This window comes from Lithobates pipiens, unplaced genomic scaffold, assembly GCF_037356315.1.
Source record: "Lithobates pipiens isolate NorthernLeopardFrog02 unplaced genomic scaffold, aLitPip1_a1.2 Scaffold_23, whole genome shotgun sequence".
Lineage (NCBI taxonomy): Eukaryota > Metazoa > Chordata > Amphibia > Anura > Ranidae > Lithobates > Lithobates pipiens.
Window position 1 is genome coordinate 78,790,939 of NW_027507785.1, and position 27,759 is coordinate 78,818,697.

Consider the following 27,759-nt stretch of genomic DNA (forward strand, 5'->3'; position numbering starts at 1 on the left):
GAACCATGCCTGTTCAAGTGTGTTGAAATGGCCACCTGTAGCATTCATCAGAATCTTAAATGACAGGGTGTCAATGTACTGTAGCAGCACAACTGGGAGACGGAAAAATAGCATTGTTACCTTATAACAGGAAGTGCCTGCACAAGGAGCTTTATGGCAGGATGAGCAGGTATCATTTTAATTAAATGTGCAAATTTAAAGGACAGCTATATCTTTGGTATAAGTTGTCCTTTAAGACATACCTCCATTCAGTTAGTGAAGCCCACCTGGTGAAGTACGGTACTTACCTTCGTCCTTGCTCCAGTGATCCTCACTGTGCGGTCATGTTTGGAGCTGCATGGCCTTTCTTTACAAAGCATCTCTGCGGGGTCCACTTTATCCTACACGTGCATTGCAACCCTATGTATTCCTATTGTGAGAGCTGCAAAGTAGCTTGCTAAAGCCATGGTTGAAGCCCTCTATATTTAATACAGCTAGGCTGTATATACAGTAATAAATATTCTGTTGTTTTAAGTTTTTAGCTGCTAAGTGCTGCAGTAAGGAGTAAAATACCCTGTGCTGGTATCACATTGGAGAGCCAGACCGCTGCTGTCATACACAAGCAGCAGTCCAGGTTTACAGAAGTCCAACCCCCCTACACATTGCTCCAACAGTGCTCTTTCCCTGCAAGTAATGCTGTTGATTGGAGCAGTATGCAGGGTGAGGGGCTTGGGGAATTGTGTTCTCACAATATTTCGGTTCCTCTGTATTCCCCGGGATCTTGCCAGAAGGACAGTGACATCATCCTTGATTAGGCACCATGTGTGGAATACGGGGGGTGTAAAGTATAACACATTTTTTCTCTTTAGAAGTAATGTTTGGAAATACTATCAGCTGGTAACTTTCACAGGAAGGGGCCTGGACATTATGAGCAGACCTTGCAATTACCTTGTGAATTAGGCAACTTGCATCTATCTGTCCTATATTGGCACTATATCCACTGGAGCATTTTCATTTTGCAGAGTAGGGACTGGCCAGAGAAGGGTTACTTTGTTGCAGTTGGCCAGCTTAAACATGTATTGAAATGTATGTGTAGTGGTCTCCCCTACACAGCTACCTGCTGGACTTCTCAAGCTTCACCCACCACTACCCACTGTATTCTTCAAGCTTCACCCCCCGCTACCCGCTGAGTTCCTCTGACTCACAGCTACCTGCTGGATCCCTTAAGCTTTATGCACAGCTACCCGCTGTACTTCTCTTCAAGCTTTACTCACAGCTACCTGCTGGATCCCTCAAGCTTTACTCACAGCTACCCGCTGGATTCCTCAAGCGTTACTCACAGCTACCCGCTGGATCCCACAAGCTTTACTCACAGCTACCCGCTAGATCCCTCAAGCTTTACTCACAGCTACCCGCTGGATCCCTAAAGCTTTACTCACAGCTACCTGCTGTACTTCTCTTCAAGCTTTAGGCACAGCTACCCGCTGTACGTCTTGGATGAGTTCTCTCGTGAAGCTTTCCCAACACTTCACAGTCCCCGGCTGATGAAGAGTCTGCTCTGGTACGCCTTCAAAACTCCATCCCTTTGACACCTGCCTCCAGCAACAAGAGTGACCCTCTGGCAACTTCTTCTCCTATGCCTACTGGCAATGATCAGGCTCCCCTTGGGCTGAGCCCCTTCACACGTGGCTAGGCCTACACCTCTGCTGCTCAATTCACTCCGCCCAGGCCGCATCCAAATAAATAGACTATCCCAGCGGCCAAAGAAACTCCTGCTATTTGGCTGAGAAAAGCATATTCACTCATAACCTGAATCCACTATAATCTATCATTCTAATGCCAAAGGCAACAGTGCCACCTATTGACAGAATAGAGATCACAGTTAACCTCTAGCTTAGGAGAAAACCATTTGATCAAAGACTACAAATTTGCCAGGATTAGTTACCACCTAGCACAACTACATTTACTAGCAGCCCTGTTTAGGACAAGGGTACTACAAAAAATGTTTTCAAAGTTTGCTAGAATGGGTATATAGCAGTATACAGAGGGTTCATCCAGAATTTGTGATTTAGGCGGGTGTGAATTGCAGTGGCAGATATCTTCTGCCACCAGCGCACTTCACAACGATGAAAGGTTGCCATTTATTGTTGCCAGCTATTCACAGCTTTCAGCCCCACTGGCAGTGATTGCTGCTGGACGCACACAAAGTGCAACGTTCATTATAATGAATGGGGCCGACGATTTTTGACGAATATTTAGCCTTAGGCTTATATGAAAATTTTGTGATTTTTCTTTACATCTACTTTAAAAATGTATAAAAATTGCATTATATGGGAAAAGTAACCATTATTGTTTTGTTTCTTTGCTCTGTGTGCAGGAAGTCCAGCGGTGTACATCAGACATGAATATCACAGCGGAGCACTCCAACCACCCTGACAACAAACACAAAAACAGATACATCAACATTGTAGCATGTAAGTAGTTTGTCTTTCTCTGTATATTCCTTCAGTTGTGTAGAATGACCTTTATACCATTTGGTGGTGGGTTGCGGCCTGGACATCCAATACGGAAATTCTTTCATTTAGCGTAAGAGTGGGCTGGCCTAAAGATCTGATAGCAGCCAGTCCCCATTCTTACATAAGTGCTATTGTATACATTGCTCCAGCAAACGTGGCAAATTGTGGATGTGTGCACAAATATGGGCTGCTTTTATTTTTCCATGGTTCTTTTACTCCCACTTGTTTCTGAGCGTTAAGCAAGCCATACACTGTACAATTTTCTTTCCTTCAACCACAGTTTGATTGCATTGATGATCGATTTCCCCATCAACAGAGTCAGTGTTAATGGTGAAATCCCTACCAGCAGCTATAACTGTCTGCAGTGATTGCACAAAACAACACCAACAGGCTGGTTTTCTTAAAGTTGATCAATTGATCCCACTTGTGTTTTTAAAGTCAACCACACACACACATACATACAATATGTATACACCAATGCGCCCCTCCCCCCCCCCCCCCCCCGCCCAAATTCCCAGCTGATACAGTATATGATGCTGGCTGTACTAAGGGATCATGTACGTAGAGGAACTCCTACCTTAATCCATGGTCCCACAGTGTTCGTTCCTGTGGATTCTGGTTGTGTTGACTGTTCCCAGAGGCTGCTCTTCTTGTAACCCTCAGAGTGGTCTCGTTGTCGCACCTTTCACTGACATCATCACAGTACAGATCATTACAGTGAGCACCAGCTTGTTATGGTGTAGGCATGCCAACCCCCTTTCTGGCACTGGAGAGCAGGGGATGCTACGTGGCCATAGTGTAAGGTAAATATAACTTTTTTTTTTTTACATTATCCCTTAAGCCAGCTATAGACACAGGAAAAAAAATTGCTTGATTCCCCCATTAGAACAGTCAGTGTTGATGGGAGAATCCTTCCCACAGAGCTATTTTGTTCTCCCGGCTGCGGGGCGGGGGGGAGCTGTCCCTGATGGAACAAAAAACAGTGATTATTGCTAGTGGCTATAGCCACCGACAATAATCGCATGAAAAATCTGACATGCTGGTTGTACCCAAGGTGATCGATTTATCAACTCGGTACAATCAGCCTGCCCATACATGGTTCCAATGTCGGCTAGTCCCTGTTAAACTGGCCTTTGATTCAGACCCTGTATGGCTGGCTTTAGGCTTTGATTTATCTCATTCAGCCCCACAGGCTCAATGGGGAAAAAAAAAAAAAGCAATAGCTTCCTCCATCAACGCTAAGCACCCTGGATGGAGGAAGCTTCTGGCATCTGCCAAAACCCACAGAGTCACTGCATTTAATTGGACAGTCACTGTTCAGCCAAGAATTCTAAACCCAGCTCCGTCGATTTTTAAGTTGACGTTTGTTCAGCCAGGTGGTGCCAACAGGGCCTCTCTGGTTTCTAATTTTAACTAATTCAGCAGGTATGGCTAGCATCAGTAAAACAAGCATTTCTTCAGCAGGGAAGGAAGGAAGGAGGGGGAAGGGGGTGTACATTGATATTTTTTTGTATGTATGACCAGTGTTCCACTTTAATGACTACATGATTTCCAGAAATGTTTTATTGTTACAAAGAATTAAAAAAGAAAAAGAAATTCGGCATGAGCTCCAGGCGCCAGTGCCAAATGTGTGGACACTTGTTCCCGACGCTGTTCCACACACAGTATTAAATGTTAATTAGCTGCTGTTACACACTTCAGTTCCAATTTCTACTGACTGAATGTAAATGAAAAATGTCTAACTTTCATTCTGTGCTGGACACGGAGAAAAGCCGCATTTGATTGCAGCTCCTGCTGTGCGCTGAAAATCCCGCTACTGTTTAATGATGAGGGAGTAGATCACTCACTGGCCGCACGATTCTGAGACTTGCTGGAGGGCACTTTTTGAAGCTTAAAGGGTCAATTCACCTAAGTGATTTTTTTTTTCCACTAATGAGTAGGTGCTGACAGCTTGAATCACCTACCAGACCGTTGCATCTTCTGGGGACGAAAGCTCTGCATATCTTGGGCCACCCAATTTGTCACCACTATGAAGGGAATTTGCTCTTCTTGTTGGGTTTTCATTTTACAGGGTGTTGTGGACTGTATACCCTTCTGCAGCTGGAGGGCGCGGAAATGCCTCCTGGAGTCTCTTAAGTCCTGAAGACACAAACCATGCCTACTCATCACGAACATATCCGTTTTGGTTGGACTGACCCTTCCAAGCAGGCCTTTAATGAATTGTTAGAGTAGAACTATAGGCAAAACTTTTTTTTTTTGCTAAAGTAAGGGAGGGGTTATGACCCCTCTCAGATTTATTTATTTATGCCAACTGTGTCCCGTTGTGGAGATTTATCTTCATCCTGTCCTGTAGGTAAAACAGGAAGTGACATGAAATCCCTGCAAATTAAAGAAATCCCTTGGGGGCCCCCCCCCCAGGTCACCAGAACTAGTATTGGAAAATGTCCCCACTAGTATTGGAAAATGTCCCCTCTATTACTTTTCTGAGGTCAACCCAAAAATTTAGATTTTCTTCTACTTTAAATTTTAAAGATAATGGTAAACAGGACAAATAGAGATGGTGAATCTCCCTAACCGGAGCATATACAGCAATAAAAACCTAATGGGTATTCTAATCCCTCTCCACTCCAAAACTAAAAAAAAAGTTTTGATTTTAGTTCTACTTTAACCTAAAGCTGTGCTAGCGATCTTGACCACATAAAATCAAATAAAGAATAAAATGCTTACCCGTCCTGAAGAAATAGCTGCCCTTTTTTTCCCTCCAGTGCTGGCCACATGATCAAAGCTTAGGCATTTGTCTACAGGAAGTCTTCTAAAGGGGACAATTCAGATTGGCCAGTCAAAACCCGAGGCTTTTGGTCACACGACCAGCATAGGAAGGATCCTAGGCCAGCAATTTCTTTAAAGGATAAGTTCACCTTTTAACAAAAAAATAATAAATTAAATTTTTTTGATGGAATGTTCTTTGGTTTTGTTTTGCATGCATTGCCATTCTATGTGCTCCTTACTGCGAAGGCCAGTTATAGATGGGGGCAGAGGCCATTTGTTTGGTACTTATGTAATATTGGTGAGGGGACACTCTGGACACCTTTGCTAACATTGTGCTATTTGCTTGGTGTCCAGTGCACCCTTGTTCCATTAAGGAGGGGTGGGTTCCCTCCAGGCTCACCTGCCCTCTATCATTAGAATGCATGTGCTTCCACAGTGGAGGCTCTCAAAAATGAACAGAGTTAGGACTTCAGAAATATCGGGGTGCCTTGGAGCGGCTCTGCAGCTTATGCATGTATTTTTAAATGTGTGCAGACTAAATCCCTGTTTTTAACGCAAATTGTTAGGATAATATGGTTGGTAGCAGGTTGGTGAGGTGAGCTGGAAAATTTTCTTTGGTTTTGTTTTGAAAAGGTAAACTTATCCTTTAACTCCTTGCTGACTGCATAACTTACATATGCGGCGGCAAGGCGGCTCTCTGGCACTTCCGGGTCTGGGGTATGCACACATACTGCCGGGGACCCACTCCAACTGTATACTGTATATATGTCCACCGGCATCCGCCAATCATTAGACAGAGAGCCAGAACGGCGATCTGCCTATGTGAGCAAGGCAGGTCGCTGTTCTGTCAGTAGGGTAGGTATTGATCCTGTGTTCCTGTAGAGAAGGAACCTGGATCCATGCCTTCCGCTAGTTAAAGTACCCCCTCCCAGCCACTGTCATTAGTACAGTGACGGTGCATATTTTTTTAGCACTGATCACTATTTTAGTGTCGCTGGTCCCCAAAAAGTGTCAGTGTCCAATTTGTCCTCTGCAACATCACAATCCTGCTATTAGTCACCGATCGCCGTTATTAATAGTTAAAAAAAAAAAATCCATAAATATATCCCATAGTTTGTAGACGCTATAACTTTTGCGCAAACCAATCAATATATGCTTATTGGGATTTTTTTTTCCACCAAAAATCTGTAGCAGAATACATATTGGCCTAAATTGATGAAGAAATTCAATTTCTTACATTTTTTTATTGGATATGTTTTGTAGCAGAATGTAAAAAAATGTTGTTGTGTTTTTTTCAAAATTTAGTCTTTTTTTGTTTATAGCGCAAATTTTTTTTTAAAAGTGAGCCCGCACTACCCGCAAATAGTTAAATGGATTCAGGAGGGCCCAAGAAAATGTTTGCCCAGGATCCAATGGATGTTAAAGATGACCCTGCCTGTTGATACTAATGTTTAGGGCAGTATACACCCAAGGATGAGTGCCTGGAATGAAAATCTGTATATCCATAGGGTGCATACTGCCCTAAACACTAATACCACTGGGTACACCATCCAGCCCTTGCAGCGGTCAGACTCTCTTAGGCTTTGACAGGCTGACAGTGCATTTGTACCTTTGCCCACACCTAAATGCCTAGTGTGCATTGGGCCTAAGACACCTATCCCCCACGGCCTTCAATCATTGCAGGCCAAATTTTTCCACCCTCCTCTGCCCTGAACTATGTCATTTCTGGTATCTAAAGGCCATTATGCAGAGATTGTAGAGTCAGATTGTTGCCTTTTTGCCGCATAAACCTTTAAATAAGACGCTTTGCATAAGATTGCTGCTAACTTGCTAAATGACGTCTCTCGTAAAATGTCCTTGATCTGTAAATTTACTCCAAAATTACCATTTGAAAATGTTCATATTCAACATGTCCTCCCCAATTTCTGGCAGTAAGTTTTCTGTGTGTTTGTTATTTGCAGATGATCACAGCAGAGTGAAGTTGAGGCCTATTCCTGGCAAAGACTCAAAGCACAGTGACTACATTAATGCCAATTATGTTGATGTAAGTTGTCTTCATACACATAACGCTGTTTTCCTTGATTATCAAATAGAACGAGAGAAAGTTGGTTGATTTTTTTTTTTTCTGATGTTACATCCACAGATTTTTTTTTTTCTTCATTTTTAAATTTGTATCAAAGGACAGTTCACATCATGTATTCAATCCATAAAAGATAGTTCACTTTTTTTCCTTGCCTTAAATTATTAATTTGTTTGCCACGAGATGGCTTTTCATCTTCTGTTTGCTCGTCTTTGAAGGGCTACAACAAAGCAAAGGCCTACATCGCTGCCCAGGGACCTTTAAAGTCGACTTTTGAAGACTTCTGGAGGATGATTTGGGAGCAAAACACTGGAATCATTGTTATGATAACCAATCTAGTAGAAAAAGGACGAGTAAGTAGCGTCTGCCTTTATAAGCGATTTTCTTGCCTTCTGGGGATGTCACTCCAGGGTGCGGGATTAGGGAGCCATCAAAAGGGGTATGAAAACTCCAATAGGCAGCATTTATATAAAAAAAAAAGACACATGGGTTATTTGTAATTTTTAAGATCTATAGGAGAGGTTGCTGGGTTATGAAGCCTCTAAAAATCAATGTCTTTTGAAAATCGTTATTTTGAGATAGTATAATGCTGCTATTGTTATCCGTTGCTATTATTATAGTGTTATTTTGTCTTTTATATTGTGTATGCGGTTTATTAAATTATTTATTAATTTTTTTTAACTTTGACCACATTTAGACTTTTTAGAGGTGTTTGACAGTTAGCGAGGAGACATTGTTGACTTTTCACTGCTTGTTTTAATTCTGTAAATGCCCCACTGCCAAATTGAAACCGTGTGCATTGAATGGGTACAGTTTTTTTTTTTTTTAAATGCAGCAAGATTTTTAACACCACAATGGAAACGCAATGGCCCAGTGTGACAACATACATAGAATTTAAAGGGATACATTTTTCTTGCGCTAAAGGTGCCAATAATGGTCGACAATAAATATTCATTTAAATTTATGATAATTAAAAAGTTGAATATAACACAATTATATATAAAAATATTTATAGTTTTTTTTTTTTTTTAAACTGTCATTTTTGGTTTTGGTTTTCGGCCACGTGTATCAATGCACCAATGCTGAATTTCATATCACTCACGCCCTCCATATTGATGCCCATGGTTTCGGAATGGGATGGAACTTAAATTCAACTCTGCTTTGATGTTTCCAGAGGAAATGTGACCAGTACTGGCCAACAGAGAGTAGTGAAGAGTATGGAAACATTATGGTGACCCTAAAGAGCACAAGGGTGTATGCCTGCTATACAGTGCGAACGTTCACCATCAGGAATGTAAAGATGAAGAAGGTAAAAGTAATCCTTGTTTGAGCTTTTTGATAGTTAATGAAATGTACATTTGGTAGTGATGGTGGCTTTCTTTGTACAACTTAACTAGGCTGATGTAGTTGTCGAGGAAAGCAATCAGAGATATCAATGTTGAAACCCTCTGATTCATCAGGTCAAACATGGGTAAAGAAAACCTATGCTGCTAAAGTGTGGAGGCTGCCAGTGCTGACCTGTTCTTCCCAAAATGCTAGCTCTCTGACCGTTATGTCCATTACTTTGAGCTACTGACCCAGAATAAATATGCAGATCGGGAGTGTTGAGATGTTTCATGCTTGTTCCTGGCCAGTAACACACAAGATTAATAGCTGAGAAAGCTGGCATTTTCATAAGGAGGGATGGCAGCCCTCGTATTTCTTCAACTGCAGATTTCCTATTTATTGTAAGATTCAAAGATTAAAGTACCATATTTATCGGCGTATAACGCACACATTTATTTTAAGAGGGAACTTTCAGGGAAAAAGCTTAAATTTGAAATAAGGAACTTTGAAGCAAAATAAGGGTCAATGCCCATCTGGAGCCTTACCATCGCCATCAATGCAGCCTGATCAATGCCCATCAGTGCAGCCTCCTCAGTCCACATCAGTGCAGCCTGATCGATGGCTATCTGCAGCCTAGAGGGGATAGGGAGGGGGCGGGATGAGTGCCAACAGATTACATACAGTGAGACTCTCCTGTGATAGACAGACCAAGTGGTCCAATGGCGACCCAGAAGACGCGACTTCCTATTAAAGAGGCCGCCAAGTAAACAAGAAATTCTCGCTGTATGTAATCTGACGGTGCTCATCTCGCCCCCCTCCCCATTCCCTTCTAGGCAGCTAAAATTGAAGTATTCGCATATAACACGCACACAGTATTTGCACCCAATTTTCATGGTGAAAAAGTGAGTGTTATACGCCAATAAATACAGCAAATCTGTGATTTATATATGTAGAGGGAAGCAATAGGCTCACCTGAAAGCCCCCATCCCCAGAAATACATACTCACCTGTGCTATTGGAATATCACATATGTTAGTGTAGGGGGAGATTAAATATTAAGAGTTAGATTAAATTTTAAAGTGTCACTAAACCCACATGATAAAAGAACTATCAAACAAAATGGTGTAATACATGCTGTTCATATTCACTCAGTCACTAGGAGATTTGTTTTCTGTATTCTGCAAAAAACCTGGTTGACCCTGTGCTGTTCTCTATCTCCACCTTCTGTCCAGGTCCCCAATTCAGCTAGAGATTTTGCAGCTGTGGTGGGGATACTGCACATTTTTCGTTTTCCGTGACTATAGAGTTACATATGTGGGAGTATACACAGTGGTAAATGACAGCCCACTCTCTCCCTTCTCCTCCTCCAAGCCCATTAACTAGCTATACACAATGGGGGTGGGATATTACACTTAGATTAATGAAGGCTTCCCCCCCCTCTTATTCTGTGACTGGCAGAAATACGTCCACATCATGTTATTGCCAACAATTAATAAAGATTTGATTTCAAATATACATTTGTTTGACAATTTAAAACCGTTTATTAATAGTAATTATTTTTACTCTGTTTTTCCAAAGTGTGTTTTTTTTTTTTTTTTTTTTTTTTTTTTTAACATGTGACAAGCAGCAGAGGATTAGAAGCTCCTCCTGCTTATGTTTCCCTGCAGACAGGCTGGGAAAGCGCTGGGTCATGTGATGGGTGTATATCGATTAGGAAAAGGGTATTGTTATTTTTATTTTATTTTTAGACCCCTTTCACACTGGAGGCATTTTTCAGACGCTAAAGGACTAAAAATAGCACCTGAAATACACCTCCCCCTAATTGAATGCAAACAGGAAATAAGTTTTGTTTATAAAAATGGGTGTATAATCCAATATACAGTTACATTTATATTTTTTGTAAATATTTTATTATATCTTTTCATGTGACAATGCTGAAGAAATTACACTTTGCTACAATCGAAAATATTGAGTGTACAGCTTGTATAACATCTGAACCAAATACCTTTTTCTTGGTCTTATTAGACCAGAGGTTCCAGTAATCCATGTCCTTAGTCCGCTTGTCTTAAGCATACTGCGGGCTTTCTTGTGCATCATCTTTAGAAGTGGCTTCCTTCTGGGGCGACAGCCATGCAGACCAGTTGATGTAGTGTGCGGTGTATGGCCTGAGCACTGACAGGCTGACCCCCCACCCCTTCCACCTCTGCAGCAATGCTGGCAGCACTCATACATCTATTTCCCAAAAACAACCCCTGGATATGACGCTGAGTATGTGCACTCAACTTCTTTGGTCGACCATGGCGAGGCCTGTTCTGAGTGGAACCTGTCTTGGCCACTGTGGTGCAGCTCAGCTTCAGGGTTTTGGCAAACATCTTATAGCCTAGGCCATCTTTATGTAGAGCAACTATTCTTTTTTTCAGATCCTCAGAGAGTTCTTTACCATGAGGTGCCATGTTGAACTTCCAGTGACCAGTATGCGAGAGTGAGAAGGATAACACCTAATTTAATACACCTGTTCCCCATTCACACCTGAGACCTTGTAACACTAATTAGTCACATGACACGGGGGAGGGAAGATGGCTAATGGGCCAAATTTGGACATTTTCACTTAGGGGTGTACTCACTTTTGTTGCCAGTGGTTTAGACATTAATGGTTGTGTGTTGGGTTATTTTGAGGGGACAGCAAATTTACACATTATACAAGCTGTACACTCACTACTTTACATTGTAGCAAAATTTCATTTCTTCAGTGTTGTCACATGAAAGATATAATTATTTACAAAAATGTGAGGGGTGTACTCACTTTTGTGAGATACTGTACGTGTATAGCGTAAGATGAGCTATAACAATCAGCAAACAAGACCATTTGATGGCAATTATGGACATAGGTGATGCAGAACCCAGGAACGGGATTAACTGTGCAGGACATCGCTGCAAGAGAGCCCAAAGCCAAGACCATGAGATCTGGATGTTTATATTGGTGATGCCGTTAACCACCTAATTTGTAGCTTCATGTGGCTATACATCTTTGAGTACAGGTTATTATTGTATATTCTGTGTTTTTAGCATTTTTACTTCTATTATAGGGTCAGAAAGGAAACCCAAAGGGTCGTCACAATGAGAGAGCAGTCATTCAGTATCATTATACGCAGTGGCCAGACATGGGTGTCCCAGAATATGCACTGCCAGTCCTGACCTTTGTCCGGAGATCATCAGCTGCTCAACAACCAGATATGGGGCCAGTGCTTGTACACTGCAGGTAAGCTTTTGCTCTTTTTGAGAAGTGCTTCTAAATATAAAATTAAGGGAGTTTGTAACAGCTCCTTCTTTCCACCCCACAGTGCTGGAGTTGGCAGGACGGGAACGTACATTGTGATTGACAGCATGCTGCAGCAGATAAAGGACAAGATCACAGTCAATGTTCTGGGCTTTCTGAAACACATTAGAACACAGCGGAACTACCTCGTTCAGACAGAGGTAACTCAGTGTTTTATTCTATTCTGAAGATGGCTGTCAGCTGGCCTTGGCAAAGCTCCTACCAGTGCTGCAATCTTCCAATGGCTGATCAGATAGTGGTGCTGAATCTAGGGCAGGTATGTGCATGACACAGAGCTGTCCACTGCTTTGTTACAAGTACCAATCCCACAACTCAGGTAATGGCAGGTTCTTGTACTGGATGTTATCCACAGAGCACCCATTCTCTCTTAATGTGCATTTGTGCTGTGCCAATGCAGGATAAACCAACAGGTTCTCTTTAATGCTTTCCGGAATATACTTGTCTTTCCTTTGCTTCCCCTGCTGTTACAATTAGCTTTCAGGAGCAAAGATAAAACCATGTAATTCTGGGTATAGCGGGGGATCTGACACACACAATGTGACATCCCTGGGACAGAGAAGCATGTGACCCACTTGGTATGCTATCACTGAGACAGAAAAGTACATAACCCGTTTGGCGTGACAATACTGGGGCAGAGGAGCACGTGACCCACTTGGTGTGATATCACCGGCATGAAGGAGTACATCACCCATCAGGTGTGACATCACTGGGACAGAGGGGAGCACAAGACCCACTTGGTGTGATATCATTAGGACAGAGAAGCATGTGACCCACTTGGTGGGACATCCCTGGGACAGAGGAGCACATGACCCACTTGGTGCGACCTCACTGGACGAGGGAACACAGGACCCACTTGGTGAGGTATCATTTGGACAGAGGAGCACATGACCCACTTGGTGCGACCTCACTGGACAGGAGAACACAGGACCCACTTGGTGTGATATCATTAGGACAGAGAAGCATGTGACCCACTTGGTGAGGCATCATTTGGACAGAGGAGCACATGACCCACTTGGTGCGACCTCACTGGACAGGAGAACACAGGACCCACTTGGTGTGATATTATTAGGACACAGAAGCATGTGACCCACTTGGTGGGACTTCGCTGGGACAGAGGAGCACATGATCCACTTGGTGCGACCTCACTGGACAGGGGGGCACAGGACCCACTTGGTGTGATATTATTAGGACAGAGAAGCATGTGACCCACTTGGTGGGACATCGCTTGGACAGAGAAGCACATGACCAACTTCATGTGATGTCACTCCTCTGTGTAATCTCCAGCTAGAGTGACTCTGACCTTACACAGGGCTTGATTTTATCGCTCTTCAGGCAGCTGAACAAGGAGCAAAGGGAAAGCAAGTATATGCAGCCGTGGAGGAAAACATTGAAGTGTAAATACAGCCATACCATTTCACTTTAGGATAGATTAGGGAAGAATTATAATCTGTAAGGTTTTTACTAACATCAAGGGCTCTGTTAGGGAGATGTTTCCTGACTTCCTGTTTTGGTGACAACAGTTACATTAGACAGAAAGTGAGGGACAACCTCCAATAGTAAAATCTCCAACAGTAACATAGATGGAAATAAAAAACCTTTTTAGTAGAAAAGTGGAAGGCTAAAACCCCTGACAGCTTTTTATGTGGTCCCTGTTGAAGATTTTCTCTCACTTCCCTAGTAATACTGTTGCCACAGGTATAGAAAGTGAAATAAAAACAGTAGCATTTTTAAGTATTACTAAAGCATTGCATTTTTTGTCATAATTACATTTGTGTATGGCTGTTGAGCAGTGTACAATTGATGCTTGCTGAAAGGTAAATGCAGAAACATAGACAGCCCATAGATGGATATGTTTATTTTTCATTCAGCCAGCAGGTTTAACAAAAAAACAGACCTCACCCACCCATACGAGGTTAATGAGGGGATCCCCCCTATTAAGCTATTGTATTTTGACAATGGGGAGGCTTCCTCACCATCAGAATACACTGATCAGTGCTGTCAGCTATAGCCAGCGGTGCTGATCCAGCAGGGAAAATCTGCCAGGGTGTATAGAAGTCGATCAGTAGGACCTCTTTGCCCATACATGGATTGAAATTCATCCAGTGCTTGCTGAACAGGCGGAATTTCAATCCATGTCTGGCTAGCTTTAAAATTTTTATTCACCATTGCAGCCTATGTTTATCTTTGTGCTGCTTCCCTGAACTTCCAGTTGAGTGTGTAATGACCACTTTGAAAGTCCCCCAACTCGAGACTACATGACCCATAATTCTAACTTACTGCGGCCACTGCGCATGTGTGCCCTGTCCAGTCCTCCCTCACTGCCTGTATGTGGTGCCTCAGGTAGCGTTGACTTGAAATCTCCCTTTCTGGAGTGCAAATGAAAGGTTGACTCCATAGGACCCTGCAAGATAAATGGAGCCATCCTCAGGCCTGGATACACGAGGCAGCGATTTTTGGATAGAGGAAAAAAGACAAACTTCTGAAAAAGTTGTTGCACAAAAGGTAAGTTCTGAGGTCAGCCTCTGTTATCAATATTAAACTGTTGGGGTTTAAAGTAAAACCCATTGCTTTGCCCAGCGTGGGCAGAACAAAGCATCACTTTAAATTATACCTGTGATGCTGCGCGCACTGAGCCGTACAGAAGTGGCGGCTCTGTTTTTGTTTGAAGATGACAGCTAAGTGTTTTGTGGTTGATAGGGAGGTGGGCTGCAATCCTCCGGGGATAAAAAGAGCCTCCTCCTTCGCTTTGTGCTAAACAAAAACATTATGTTGTTCATGTGTTGTTTTCCTACAAATTAGACTCTCTCGTAAGTGGTAGGTGAATCACTCTATATAGGGCGGTTAAGGCAAGATAAGGGGAAAGTCATGTTTTTTTTATGTAGGTGCCACTTTGGATGTAGTCTGCACTTTTTCCTTTTCCTATTATGTTATCATGTGTGCCCAATTTTAAATACACCCGTCCTGCAGTTATGGAGTTAGTAGAGGTAGATACTGTGCTCTGAGGGATAACCAGGGCCACCAACACTAGTGGATGATTTCTCCTCTATTCCTGTTCTGGTGACCACACAAAATTTGAGATTTTCTTTCATTTTTAGTGAAAATAGTCACAGGGCCCTACATTTTGCCTTCAGCTATAATTTAAACCTCAAACAATGTCATTGGCTTTCCCAGCAATCCTTCTGTAAGCTACAAACCTCCCTCATGTAATGGGGAAGAAGTGTTTGTAGTGTGAATTAGGAGGTCACCCTAGGGTGACAACACTGCTCCGTCATAAATACAGAACAATAAGTGAGCCTTGTCACTTTGGGACAAGAAGCGTGTTGCTGGCAGGATCATCAGGTTAAAATAAAGGGAAAAAGCAGCTTGAAAAAAAAAAGAAATTGAATGTAGGCATCATATATAAAGCCATGTAAGCTGCAACATAAAACATTTTTGTTTTTTGGTTTAGATACACTTTCCCCTTTTCCTGCCACCAACATATGCTATACATTGGCAATCGTGGGGGGACAGGGATGCTAGAGCAGCTGGAAATGTGCATTAATCGGACAAGCCAACTATTGGTAAAGCCGCCTGATTGCTTCCAAGCACTTCTGCTACATTCATCCTCCCCAAACACGTGCCCCCACCATCTTTCCTGGGCTTCACTCTCCCATCAGTGACTCTGGGACTGACATGGTGGGTACTGCCATATAGAAGGGATGGAGATCAAGGAATGTTTGTTCACTGATCTCCCCTTCCTACAAAGAACCTGGATAATGTCCCTTCCCGGTCCGGCTGACTTCCCTGACTGGTCTGGTTTGTTGCCATTTCACAGGTTTGACATGTTGAGTATCTGTTTATTTAGTGTAACCTCATCTTTTATGTTTTAATAAAAAAAAAAAAGGGTAATATATTGCGTTTGTGTGCCCCAAATTTAACTTAAAGCTGAATTCCAGGAATTCAGCTCCTTTGTAAAAAGTGAAGGCACACTATGACTTAAGTCCAAGGAGAAGTGCATGACCTCTCCTGGGCTTCTCTGTATTATTTACATCTGATGCTGATGTTTCAGGTCTAAGCATCTTCAACATTAGAGTTGGTGCAGTTGCTATACTTGCCCCTCCCCTCCTCCTTCCCAATAACATAAGCTTTTGCATTATGTGAACTCATTGTAAATGGGCAGCAGAGTGAAGGTGTAGTCATAACTGCTCTTTGTGCCTCTCACTCCTCTCTCACAGCCCCTAGTGTCAGTTTTTTTTTCCGGCAGAGACATAAACCTGTCAGATAGAAATAATAGAGAGATGTCATGCACCTCCTTGGATTTAACTCATAGGATGCCTGCACTTTTTACAAAGTGTCAGAATTCCTGGTATTCAGCTTTAAAAAGGAAGTAAACCCTGATGGGTTTACTTCCTCTTTGTCTCCCTGCAAAGGTGAAGCATAATGAGCTACTATGCATCGCATAGTAGTCCATTATGTGTCACTTACCTGACACAGGAGCCAGCGATGTCACCGATGTCTCCTGTAGCACGGAGCGTCCATCTTCCGGGTATCGCTGCTCCGGCCCCTCGCAGCGACGGAGCAGCGATGACGTCACTCCTGCGCATGCGCACGGGAGCCGCCACTAACGGCATATCACCATTAGCAGCGGCATGCTCAGTACGCCTATGCACTAATGTCTATGGTGCATGCTCTGTAGACAGCGGTGCCTGTCTTTTTGTAAATATCTCCTAAACCGTGTAGGTTTAGGAGATATTTCTTAGACCTACAGGTAAGCCTTAATCTAGGCTTACCTGTAGGTCAAAATGGTTTGTAAGGGTTTACAACCACTTTAAAGAGGAAGTAAACCCTGATGAGTTTACTTCCTCTTTCATTCCCTGCAAAGGTAAAGCATAATGGACTACTATGCATTGCATAGTAGCCCATTATGTGTCACTTACCTGACACAGGAGCCATTCGGCGAAGCCACGATGACGTCATATCGGCGTTGACGGCAGCGCGCTTAGTGCGCCTGCGCGCCGCTGTCTATGGCGCATGCGCCTTAGACAGCGGTGCCTGTCTTTCGGCAAATATCTCCTAAAACGTGTAGGTATAGGAGATATTTCTTGGACCTACAGGTAAGCCTTAATCTAGGCTTACCTGTAGATCAAAGTGTGTTGTAAGGGTTTATAACCACTTTAAGTGTACTTTTTGCTCCAATTTTGGCTTAATAATCTGCACTAATATCGTATGACATAAAAAATTGGATTCTCCATGGTGTCTGCTTCAGTGAAATAATTGTTTAAACCTGTGTGAAAAATACAAAAATGGCTCGGGCAACAAAAAGAGTTAAAGCAACATGTATGTTTTGCCTAATTCGTTATTCATTGCAGGTTTACGTGTGCCAATGGGAAAGCTCATTGTATTGTTGTCTCTTCCAGGAACAATACATCTTCATTCATGACACCCTATTAGAGGCCATTTTGGGAAAGGAGACGGAAGTGTGCTCGAACCAGCTGCACAGCTATGTGAACACCATCCTGACACCTACAGCAGGAGGGAAGACGAGACTGGAGAAGCAATTCAGGGTAATGACACACAGCTGCATACAACCTCGTGAAGACATTTGTAGTCATTCCCGAGTGTAATGATGGATATTGCACAGGTTAAAGACACAACGAGGGCCCATTATAACATTAACCCCAGGACGACTTCTACTCTCTGATCCCTCCAAGTAGATATGTTTAGGAAGCCTGTCACTGTGAAGCCCTCAGATTTGTTGTCTTCATCAAATATTAAACGGTGCCGTGGGATGAGAAAATGCTCTGGTGTTGCTGCAGATTAAATTTTGCTGCACGATGTCTCCTACTGAATAAGTTCCAGGCAGATATCACAATCTGTATTGTTTGTCTTATCTGAGCCATATAAATGTTTCTTTATGAAATGCTAGACTTGGAAATCTGCTGTTCACGTTTAGTACCCACACAGGAAAATAGCTCCTTAAAGAGGAAATTTAGTTTTCTTAAAGTGTATGTGTGGGCTGAAAAAAGTATTCAGCACATGAATGCAGTACAGGCACATTTTCCTTTGTTTTAACACTTTTAAAATGCTGTGAGTACAAAAAAGTATGTAGATTCACCCCTGAAGGGGGCGCTGGGAATATGCCTAGGTTCTCCCAAACAGTACAGAGGCTTCTACTGACACAGTCCTAGTTCCATGCATGCTGAAAATTCATGCTCAGTCTAGGGGATTTTTTTTTGTATTTATTGCTGGAGAGGAGTTTAGAGTCACAGGATACTCCAAAATGATCAGTAACAACACTAGAAGGACAAACTTATCTCTAATCTTCCGAAAGCATCTTTCTGAAGGTAGTAGGTAATGGCCAGTATATCTAGGACCCTACACCAGCAGTCTACAAACCACTTCTGCCACTTAGTTCCATTTATAGCACAGTTATCCGTCCCCATTAAAGTCTTAACTCATTGTCCCAGGAGCTGTCTTCCACCTAGCATCCGCAGGTAGTTCCTTAGTGAGGGAGATACTAAGCGCCTTCTCCACACCCAAGACTTTAGTACAGTTCCCTCCAGCAAATGTAATCCTTGGGAAATCTTCCCCAGGCCCACAGCCCAGGAGCTGCTTAGGCCCAGACTACAATTTCTTGTCTTAGTGGAGCTGCCTTCAGGGGCAGTAGCCACAAGAGAACTGGAACCCTCCCTTGAAAGAAGAAACATCTGCTAAGGCCTCCTGCACATTTATCACCTTCCCAGCCACCTTCTGGACACCTCCTTCCAGGGATTGGCTGGGGAATAATAAATATTTAACTGTTTATTTGAATCTCCCTGCCCTATGCTCTGGAAACTACTTTTATAGTCCGGTGGGTTAATTAAACTCTCAGCTCAGTAAGCCCTGAGCAGACCAAAACAATTGCTGCTTCACTCAAAGTGCAGCCAAAAACAAAATGTAATCCTAGCAACCTAACTAGAGGAGAGCGCTACAAATACATGCCCATCTCCTAGAAATCCAATGAGCTCCCAACTTCTTATAATGAGCTGACAATGCTGACTCTGCTGCATGAAATCCAAACAATTGTCAACTCTGCTTGCTGAACTATGGAACTCTGCCTATCTGACACCCCTCTCTGTACCTCTCCACCTGCCGCTTTAAGCCTACCCATACACTATGCTTTCAAGATGTATTTCTTGCTCTAATTTACAGGTCTAATGTCACAGGAAGCCATAAAAGCGATTTCTTTCAAATAGAACTATAGGCCCTTTTTTTTTTTTTGATAGAGTAAAGAAGGGTTATAACCCTTGTCAGTTTTTGTTTTTGCTTTTTTGCAATCTGTGCATGTGGGAGAGATTTACATTCACTTCCTATCCCATCTCCAAAACAAGAAGTGAGTGGAAATCCCTGCAAATTAAAGGAAATCCCTTGGGCCCCCCAGGTCACCAGAACTAGTGTCCCCATTGGAAGATTCCCCAATATTACTTTTCTGTGGGCAATCCAAAATTAGTTTTGTTTTTTACCGTCACTTTCTATGATAAGGGTGAAAAGGACAAAAAGAGAAGGTGAATCGCCCTAATGGGGGCACCGACCGCAATAAGAGCTGACAAGTGTTATAATCATTCTCCATTCTATCCAAAACGGGAAAAAAATATGTGGCCTTTAGTTAAACTTTAAAATCCACGTTTCTGTGTGTATGGGGGGGGGCGTAATTGTTTACATGTGTGTATGTTGAGGTTGTTATATGTACACATGTGTGGAGCTTTTATAGAATTTCATTGTAATTAGCATTGCAATGACAATAAAATATTTATCTCCTCTTATCTTAGATTGTAATTATATATGTGCATTGGAACAGCCTTGTTTGCTAATTACAATATGCATGCTGCGTTTCCTGGTTGTGCCTTGCCAAGCTGCTTATCTCACTGCTCAGTCTACCAGACGGGGTCCATCTGATTGAAAACATTATTCTTGCTGAAGTATGTGTGCAAAACATCTACAATGCTCCTTGATAGGCAGGGACCATGTGATCAAAGCTAGCGTGGCATTAGGTCCGTTGAGGAAGGAGTTTGTGACAAGAAGGAAGGTATCTTTTTTTTTTTTTTTTGCTATAACCTTTTTTTGCCTTAGTAATTTATGTCACTGGTCGCCAATGAGTGGTTCGTGGACAATTAAGACACTTTTGGTGGTCCCCAGGGGTTCTGCCACATTGTGGTGGATGTATGCCGCCCAGTGTTGTTTCCAGTGTTGTTCTCAATGCACGCTGACAGTCAATACTGTCAGCACGCATTGATACCCGATGCCTCCTCTGTAGTTCCTGTGAGCTCAGAGGGAGGCGCCATGAGTAGTGCAGAGAGTGGGAGGAGAAGGAGGGGACTTATACTGACATCGCTGATCACAGACTTTGGGAGGGAGCATGAAGCTTGAGCACATGACTGGATAAGGAGGTGAGATCCGATGAAGAGTCTGTGTAAGGCAGCAGTATGATGCAAGGGTCTGTTTGTGGTGGTGGAGATCAGAGAGCCAGATCATTGTGTGTATGAGAAGGCAGCGTAATCGGGGGGGGGGGGGGGGGGGGTCAAGAATTGTGTGTATTGTTTAAGGCAGTGTTTCTCAACTCCAGTCCTCAAGGTGCACCAACAGGTCATGTTTTCAGGATTTCCCTCCCATGAAATGGCTGTGGTAATTACTAAGGCAGTGAAAACTGATCAAATCACCTGTGCAAAATAGTGGAAATCTTGAAAACATGACCTGTTGGTGCGCCTTGGGGACTGGAGTTGAGAAACCCTGGTTTAAGGTATGTAAAATTCATGTTAGTGGTCTGCTGGATTCAAAATTGTGAGTTTAGTCGTCCATAAGGTCTGAAAGGTTGGAAACCACTGATGTGACATGTGCCTTTTGATATTGGGGGCCACTGTAAAAAAATGGTTTTGCCAGGAATTGATATAACATACACTATATGTGCCTTCAAATTATTGTCTTCAGGTGTTTACAATGAAGGGGTACTGTTAATGCTTTAGAATATGATAATGCTACACTTCCAGTCTTGTAGAAACAGTTTGGGGAAGACCATTTTTTGTTCCAACATGACTTTACTCCAGTGTAGTAGAGTCAGTGCTTTAAAGACATGGTTTGATAGGTTTGGTGACCTCAACCATACTGACCACCTGTAGGATGAACTGGAATACCAACTTGTCAGCCAGGTCTTGTCCAACATCAGTGCCTGACCCTACAAATGCTTTTTTTTTGGCTAAATGGGTAAAAATTCCCACAGACACCCTACAAAATTGCATAGAAAGTCTTCCCAGAAGATTGGAGTTGTAGACACGAGGATGGGTCTATAAGGATGGTCAGGTGTTGACAAACCTTTGGCCACACAGTGTACACCTTTAGGGTTCCAGCTTGTCCTACAGCACTGACCTTTTGTACTTTAACGCAGAATTGTCTTTTCATTTTTCTTTTTTTCTGCAACCATCCTAGGTGACCAAAGTGTGGCAGAAAAAAAACAAAAGAACCGTTCTCTTGAATCGCTCTATGATCTACGTGCTGCTCACACCCCGTTAAATAACACATATTATATTGTGTTTTATATTTTTCAGCTGGTTACACAATGTAATGCGAAATACATTGAATGCTTCAGTGCCCAGAAAGATTGTAACAAAGAAAAGAACAGAAATTCATCAGTCGTGCCATGTAAGCCTGCGCTTCATTACTTGTGTGATTGGTGTAACAGGATACATTAATTAACAACACATTCAGAGCCCATGTGTGACCCTATTATTTTACTCCCCACCTTTCCCTTTGAAGGATCTTGTGACCTCTTAAGCATTTCTGTTCTTTCTGAAAGTTTTAATAAATGAGAACGTAGGTTTGTGTCTTTCCACGCAAAGCCAAGTGTAAAGCTTTTCTTATATGTCAGAAATAATAATCCACCACCTCTGGTCACTCCTGTGTTGTAAATGAGATCTACGACATTTCTATGAGTAAGCTTTCTTTCCATGTCAGGAAAATTGGGGCAGCACAATGTTAGTTGTTTTCTACTCTGCCATTATGGACAGAAAGTGTTGAGTGTTGGGAAATATCCTTCCTTACTTACTATACCACCTAAATTTGACAAGCGCTCAATGCAGAGCAAAGTAGTGAGTTCATATTAATGCCCCCTTCCCAGCTGCACATACATTTCTTTACTCCCCAACTGCTCAATGAAGAAACCACCCGGTACTTTCAAGTATGAAGGAGCATGTGACTCGCACCCCTTCCTCTCATGTCACCATTTTGATGCTTGGCCCAGAACTGTCACATTCAGGAGAAGACAGTCCTCAACCTTGTGTAATCTCTGGATCAAATCCGAGCCTACACTGGACTTCTTTTCCTCACTCCGCGCGGTTGTACAGAGCACCAGGGTAGCGAAGCAAAGGGGATTATGTGCTTAAAGGGAAGGACAGAAATGCAGAGAACCTGTTGCTTTTTTCTGCATAGACAAAGCTTAGTTTGAATTTAAAAGTGTCTTCTGTCTCCGAGATTTAGCTGTGCGACATTAGAAATTCTTCTGTTGGATCTTCTGACACTTTTACATATTCATCCATGAATGTCATCAGCAACTGTTTTGCATAAACGATTTCATGAAAATGATGCAATTTGTTTGGTGACCCTTTATGGCTGCCCTTCTGCCTTCTCTGTCAGCAGAGCAGTGGACAGAACGGGAATAATTAACCTACTTATGTGCATTCATCCTGTAAGTAACAATTGTGATCTGACAGTAATCTCCGTAACCGGCCTTCTCTAAAATATGTGTTCTTTTTTTTTTCCTTTTCCTCAGCTGAGCGTGCGAGAGTGGGTCTAGCGCCACTGCCTGGAATGAAGGGAACGGATTACATTAATGCTTCTTATATCATGGTGAGAGATGTGCAGCTATTCTGAATTCTCCGAATTAGATTATGACTTTACTATGGTATCTTGAAAGCTCTTGGGATTTGCTCAAAAACATGTGAAGAGCATTTATGTGCAGTATGATGGCTACATCAGCCAATCACAGACCCTCTTTGATACTTTGCGAGCCACAGTTACCAAAATATTGCACATTGCAAGTCACAGTTTTCAAAGTAATTTAAGTGTTTAAATGACCTTTATAGAAAAAATGTAAATGTGAATTGCGAACAGCCCACCTCTGCCTGGTCCCCGCTGTACTTACCTCCAGGGTTGCTGATCTGTCAGTGACCCCCCTAGCCGGTCCAGCGGCAGGGATTTGAAATCCCTGCTCTTCTCCCTCTTCAAGTGTTCACCTTTACCAAAAACATGTAAACAGGAACTAACACCGGACACCCTCCCCCACCCGTCAGTCCCCTCTGTACTTACCTCCGGGGTTGTCAGGCCAGACAAATTCTGTTTGGCCAGCACTCTCACAGTGAATGGTTCTGGTCCTTCCTAGAAGTGAAGCATGGAAAAGAGGGAGAAGAGCAGAGATTTCAAATCCCCGCCGCTGGACCGGCTGAGGGGGTTGCTGACAGGTCAGAAACCCTGGAGGTAAGTACAGCGGGGACTAGGCAAGGGTGGGGAGGGTGTCTACTGTTCATTCACATTTTTTTTTTTAAAGTGTAAAGGTCATTTAACCCTTTAAAGTCCTTTGGTAACTGTGGCTTACAATGTGCAATTTGTCCTTGCAACATGTGAGCAGGTTAGTGTCCAATTATCTGTAAAAAAAACAAAAAAAAAGGTTAGTTTCACTTATGTTTTTATTTTTTCTGGCCCTTTGCTATTCTTTGATTTTCTCCATTAAAAAAAAAAAAAGTAGCTGGCTCACCTCTCACTTAAGGCATCATTGCTCTAACAAGGACTGTAAATCCTGGGAGATGGTCTGGTGACCGCTAAAAGTCTTAAGCTGACCATAGACAGTTCAAATTTGATTCAGACCTTGTACAGGCAGGCTAAATGTACCCATTTGGATACAACCAGCCTGACAAATTTTATATGCAATTATTGCTAGCGGCTATTATATAATACAATATTTATTGAAAAATACATAACAAAAATAGAACATTAAGGAAAGGTTAAAAATCATGTATACTAATACATAATGTACAGTGAGCCCTTGTGTATCTACGCGTTTTGCTGTGAGGCTTCTTCAGGACACAGTCAAGGTTCTACAGATAGCAAATAGAGAGAACAGATCTCACTGTCTGAAAATAGAACATTTTTAAATCCAAATAATGATACAACAATATACACTTAATATAATATACCATTAGTCTTGTTCCATGAAGGAAAAACATAATGCAGGTGGCAATACACAGGAGAGGAAAAAAAATAAAAAAACGAAACAAACAGTACCTTGCAAAGAGATTCATCTCAAGTATATGTATCCAGAGAATAGCTCAAATAGTACCTTCCCAATAGAGATTCTATTGGGATGGTACTCTTTGACCTATTCTCTGGATTGATATACTTGAGACCAATCTCTTTGCAAGGTACTGTTGTTTCAATTTTTTTTTCTCCTGTGTTGTGTATGATTACCTGCATTATGTTTTTCCTTTATGGAACAAGACTAATGGTTTTAAGTGTATCATTACTTGGATTTTAAAATGTATGTTCTATTTTCAGACAGTGGGATTTGTTCTCCCTATTTGCTATCTGTAGAACCTTGATTGTGTCCTGAAGAAGCCTCACCGACAAACGCATAGATACACAAGGGCTCACTGCACATTATGTATTAGTATACATGATTTTTTTTGATTTTTTTTTATTCTTTATTTAATTTTTTTTTTTTTTTAACAACTTCAATATATTCACAAAGTATACAAAATTAAAACCATCATGGATAATTGGGGACTACATTTTGCCTACACATTCCCTAGACAGGCCTGAGGATGGTAGGTATAGGACAGTATACATGATTTTTAACCTTTCCTTAATGTTCTATTTTTGTTATGTATTTTTCAATAAATATTGTTATTTTTCATACCTCTTTGTTTCCTATGCCTTTAAAGTCTGACTTAGGTTTACTGTTTTAGTACTCTTTTTTTTGTTTATTACCTCTATTCACGGATGTGGCTATGTGAGGGCACTTCTCTTTTTTGTTTATAATTACTAGTATGGGGATCTTCTCCCCGTACTGCAGTCACAGGAAGAAAGAACAGCGGGGAGCTGCTGCAGCATTGGGATCATGTTACCCGTTCCACCCTAAAATTGGGTAACGTTCCCAAAGGTGAACTTATCATTTAAGAAGATGCATCTCTTGAGCAGACAGTTGAACAGAATGCCTAAAGCCTACTCAGATCGCTGGTTTCCCAATTCACCCGTGACTAAGACCCCCAACTCATAACAGGGAACTCAGCACTTCGAAACACCACTTCTCTAGACTAAACCAGAATTTTGGAATACCCCTAGTGGTGGACTTTAACTGGTTCCTGACCAGCGCACGCCGATGTACGTCGGCAGAATGGCACGGGCAGGCATAGTGGCTTACAGGTACGTCCAATCTTCAATACTGCCCTGCCATCGCGAGTGCGCCGCCGGTGGCGCGCTCGCTTGCCAATCGGGACCCCCGTGAGTCCGGTCACGGGTCCCACGGACTTGATTGCCGTGAGCATACCCGCGATCGTCTCACGGGACGGCTGACTGGAGGAAATGCTGTGTAAACAGCATTTCTCCATTCTGCCTAGCAACTAGTGACGCTGATATCTGCTGCATGTGATTGGAGCAGAGATCAGTGATCACTAAATGAAAGCCCAACCCCCCCACAGTTAGTAACACACCCCTAGGAACACTTAACCCCTACACTGCCACCCACTGGTTAACCCCTTCACTGCCAGTGTCATTTACACAGGAATCACTGCATTTATATAGAAGTGATTACTGTATAAATGACAATGGTCCCAAAAATGTGTCAAAAATGTCCGATGTGTCCGCCACAAAGTCGCAATAAAAATCGCTGATCGCCGCCATTACTAATAATAAAAAATTATTAATAAAAATGCCATAAAACTATCCCTATTTTGTAAACGCTATAACTTTTGCGCAAACCAATCAATAATCGCTTATTGCGATATTTTTTTTTTTTACCAAAAATATGTAGAAGAATACGTATTGGTCTAAGCTGAGGGAAAAAAATGTTTTTTTTATATATTTTTGGGGGATATTTATTATAACAAAAAGTAAAAAATAATGCGTTTTTTTTCAAAATTGTCGCTCTATTTTTGTTTATAGCGCAAAAAATAAAAACCGCAGAGGTGATCAAATACCACCAAAAGAAAGCTCTATTTGTGGGAAAAAAAGGAGGTCAATTTTGTTTGGGAGCCACGTCGTACGACCGCGCAATTGTCAGTTAAAGCGACGCAGTGCCGAATCGCAAAAAGTGGTCTGGTCTTTGACCAGCAAAATGGTCCGGTCTGTAAGTGGTTAAGGCACGTACAATAGAAATCAGATTTTAAAGATATAGAAAAGTTTTTTATTGAAAAAAAATTAAATAAACAGGAGCTCTCACCCAGCACCACTCTATCCTAAACTGAAAAAAAATAAAAATCCATGCTGACGAACATTTTGTTTTGTATTTCAGGGCTACTTGAGAAGTAATGAGTTTATCATCACCCAGCATCCCATGCCACACACGACTAAAGACTTCTGGCGGATGATCTGGGATCACAATGCACAAATTATTGTCATGTTACCAGACAGTCAAAGCTTGGTAAGAACTATACATTTTCTATATTTCTCTGAACCCCAGAGTTGAGTGTGGGGAAGCTTTGTAATGTGCTAGTAAATGTGAAAGAAGTCTTTATCTTGCAGTGGAAAAAAATTGTCCATGCAGATGAAAGCAAGAAGCACGATTTTGGTTTCAGAAGGGGGAGCACTGTAGTCTCTAAATATACCAAAATTGTATATTTTAAGTAAACCTGTTCATGCTCAAAATGCTATTTACCTGGCTGTTATGCTGATCTTCTGGTTTCGGCATTTTTACATCACTGACCTGGAACAAATATACAGATGAGTTAAAGTGGGAATAAACATTTATTATATTGCAGTTTACCCGTTCTTAGATGTGATGGTTGCATTTGTTTTTTTGTTTTTTTTTCCCCCCCTTATTTTCAACTGTTGATCTGGCCAGTAAGTATGTTGTTTTTCAAAAGAACAATCTCTCTTGCAGATTTAGCAGTTAGAGGGAAGAGACAAACCATTAACAGGGGTGCTTACAATAATCAGCTTTTATTTAATTTATGTAAAACCTTTATCCGAAAAGAAAAACAACGGTTGCTTCTAACTGCATATAAAATGTGAGCTACATGTTGGCTTCAGTTTGTTAGTGTATCTAAATCTGCTAGTACATATAATACTCCCCTACCTCCAGATTACCAATGCCGCTGTCCAGATTGTAGGCATGTTACTGGCCAGATCACAAGATGAAAACGGGGGAAAAGCATATAGAAGAAAACAAATGTGGCCACCACATCTAATGGTTGGTCAGCTGCAATATATTGCACTTTTGGTTTTGGATTTATTACCAGGTCAGCAAGACAGCCAGGCTACTAGAATTTTCAAATGCAGAGGTCAACAATGGCAGACTCCATGTAACTCTCATACCAGACTTCGCTGACCCTTCTTTTGTTGCCATGGTAGAGCAATGAACATGTAGTCCACAATCTCATGTCTTACAAAATTTGGGACCACTGGCCACTGTGCCCATTAAACGCCGCCCCTCTGCCCATCAATTGCCATCATTGTGCCTTTTAAATGCAGCCACTGTGCCCATCAATCCAATTCCTGTCCCTTCACCCCTCAGATCAGTCCCAATTCCTGCCCCAT

The 27,759-nt window shown here is 42.1% G+C and overlaps 1 protein-coding gene across 2 annotated transcripts in view; it reads left to right on the top strand.

The window, feature by feature from the left end:
• PTPRG (protein tyrosine phosphatase receptor type G) overlaps positions 1–27,759 on the top strand; it is a 727,870-nt gene that overhangs the window by 656,286 nt on the left and 43,825 nt on the right. For both annotated transcript variants that reach the window (XM_077451904.1, XM_077451902.1), the window contains 10 exons: positions 2,357–2,453; positions 7,226–7,308; positions 7,563–7,697; positions 8,519–8,653; positions 11,756–11,928; positions 12,011–12,146; positions 17,403–17,549; positions 21,564–21,657; positions 22,784–22,860; positions 26,516–26,644. In XM_077451904.1, coding sequence (XP_077308030.1) covers positions 2,357–2,453; positions 7,226–7,308; positions 7,563–7,697; positions 8,519–8,653; positions 11,756–11,928; positions 12,011–12,146; positions 17,403–17,549; positions 21,564–21,657; positions 22,784–22,860; positions 26,516–26,644 — 1,206 coding nt within the window. The remainder of the gene's footprint in view (positions 1–2,356; positions 2,454–7,225; positions 7,309–7,562; positions 7,698–8,518; positions 8,654–11,755; positions 11,929–12,010; positions 12,147–17,402; positions 17,550–21,563; positions 21,658–22,783; positions 22,861–26,515; positions 26,645–27,759) is intronic.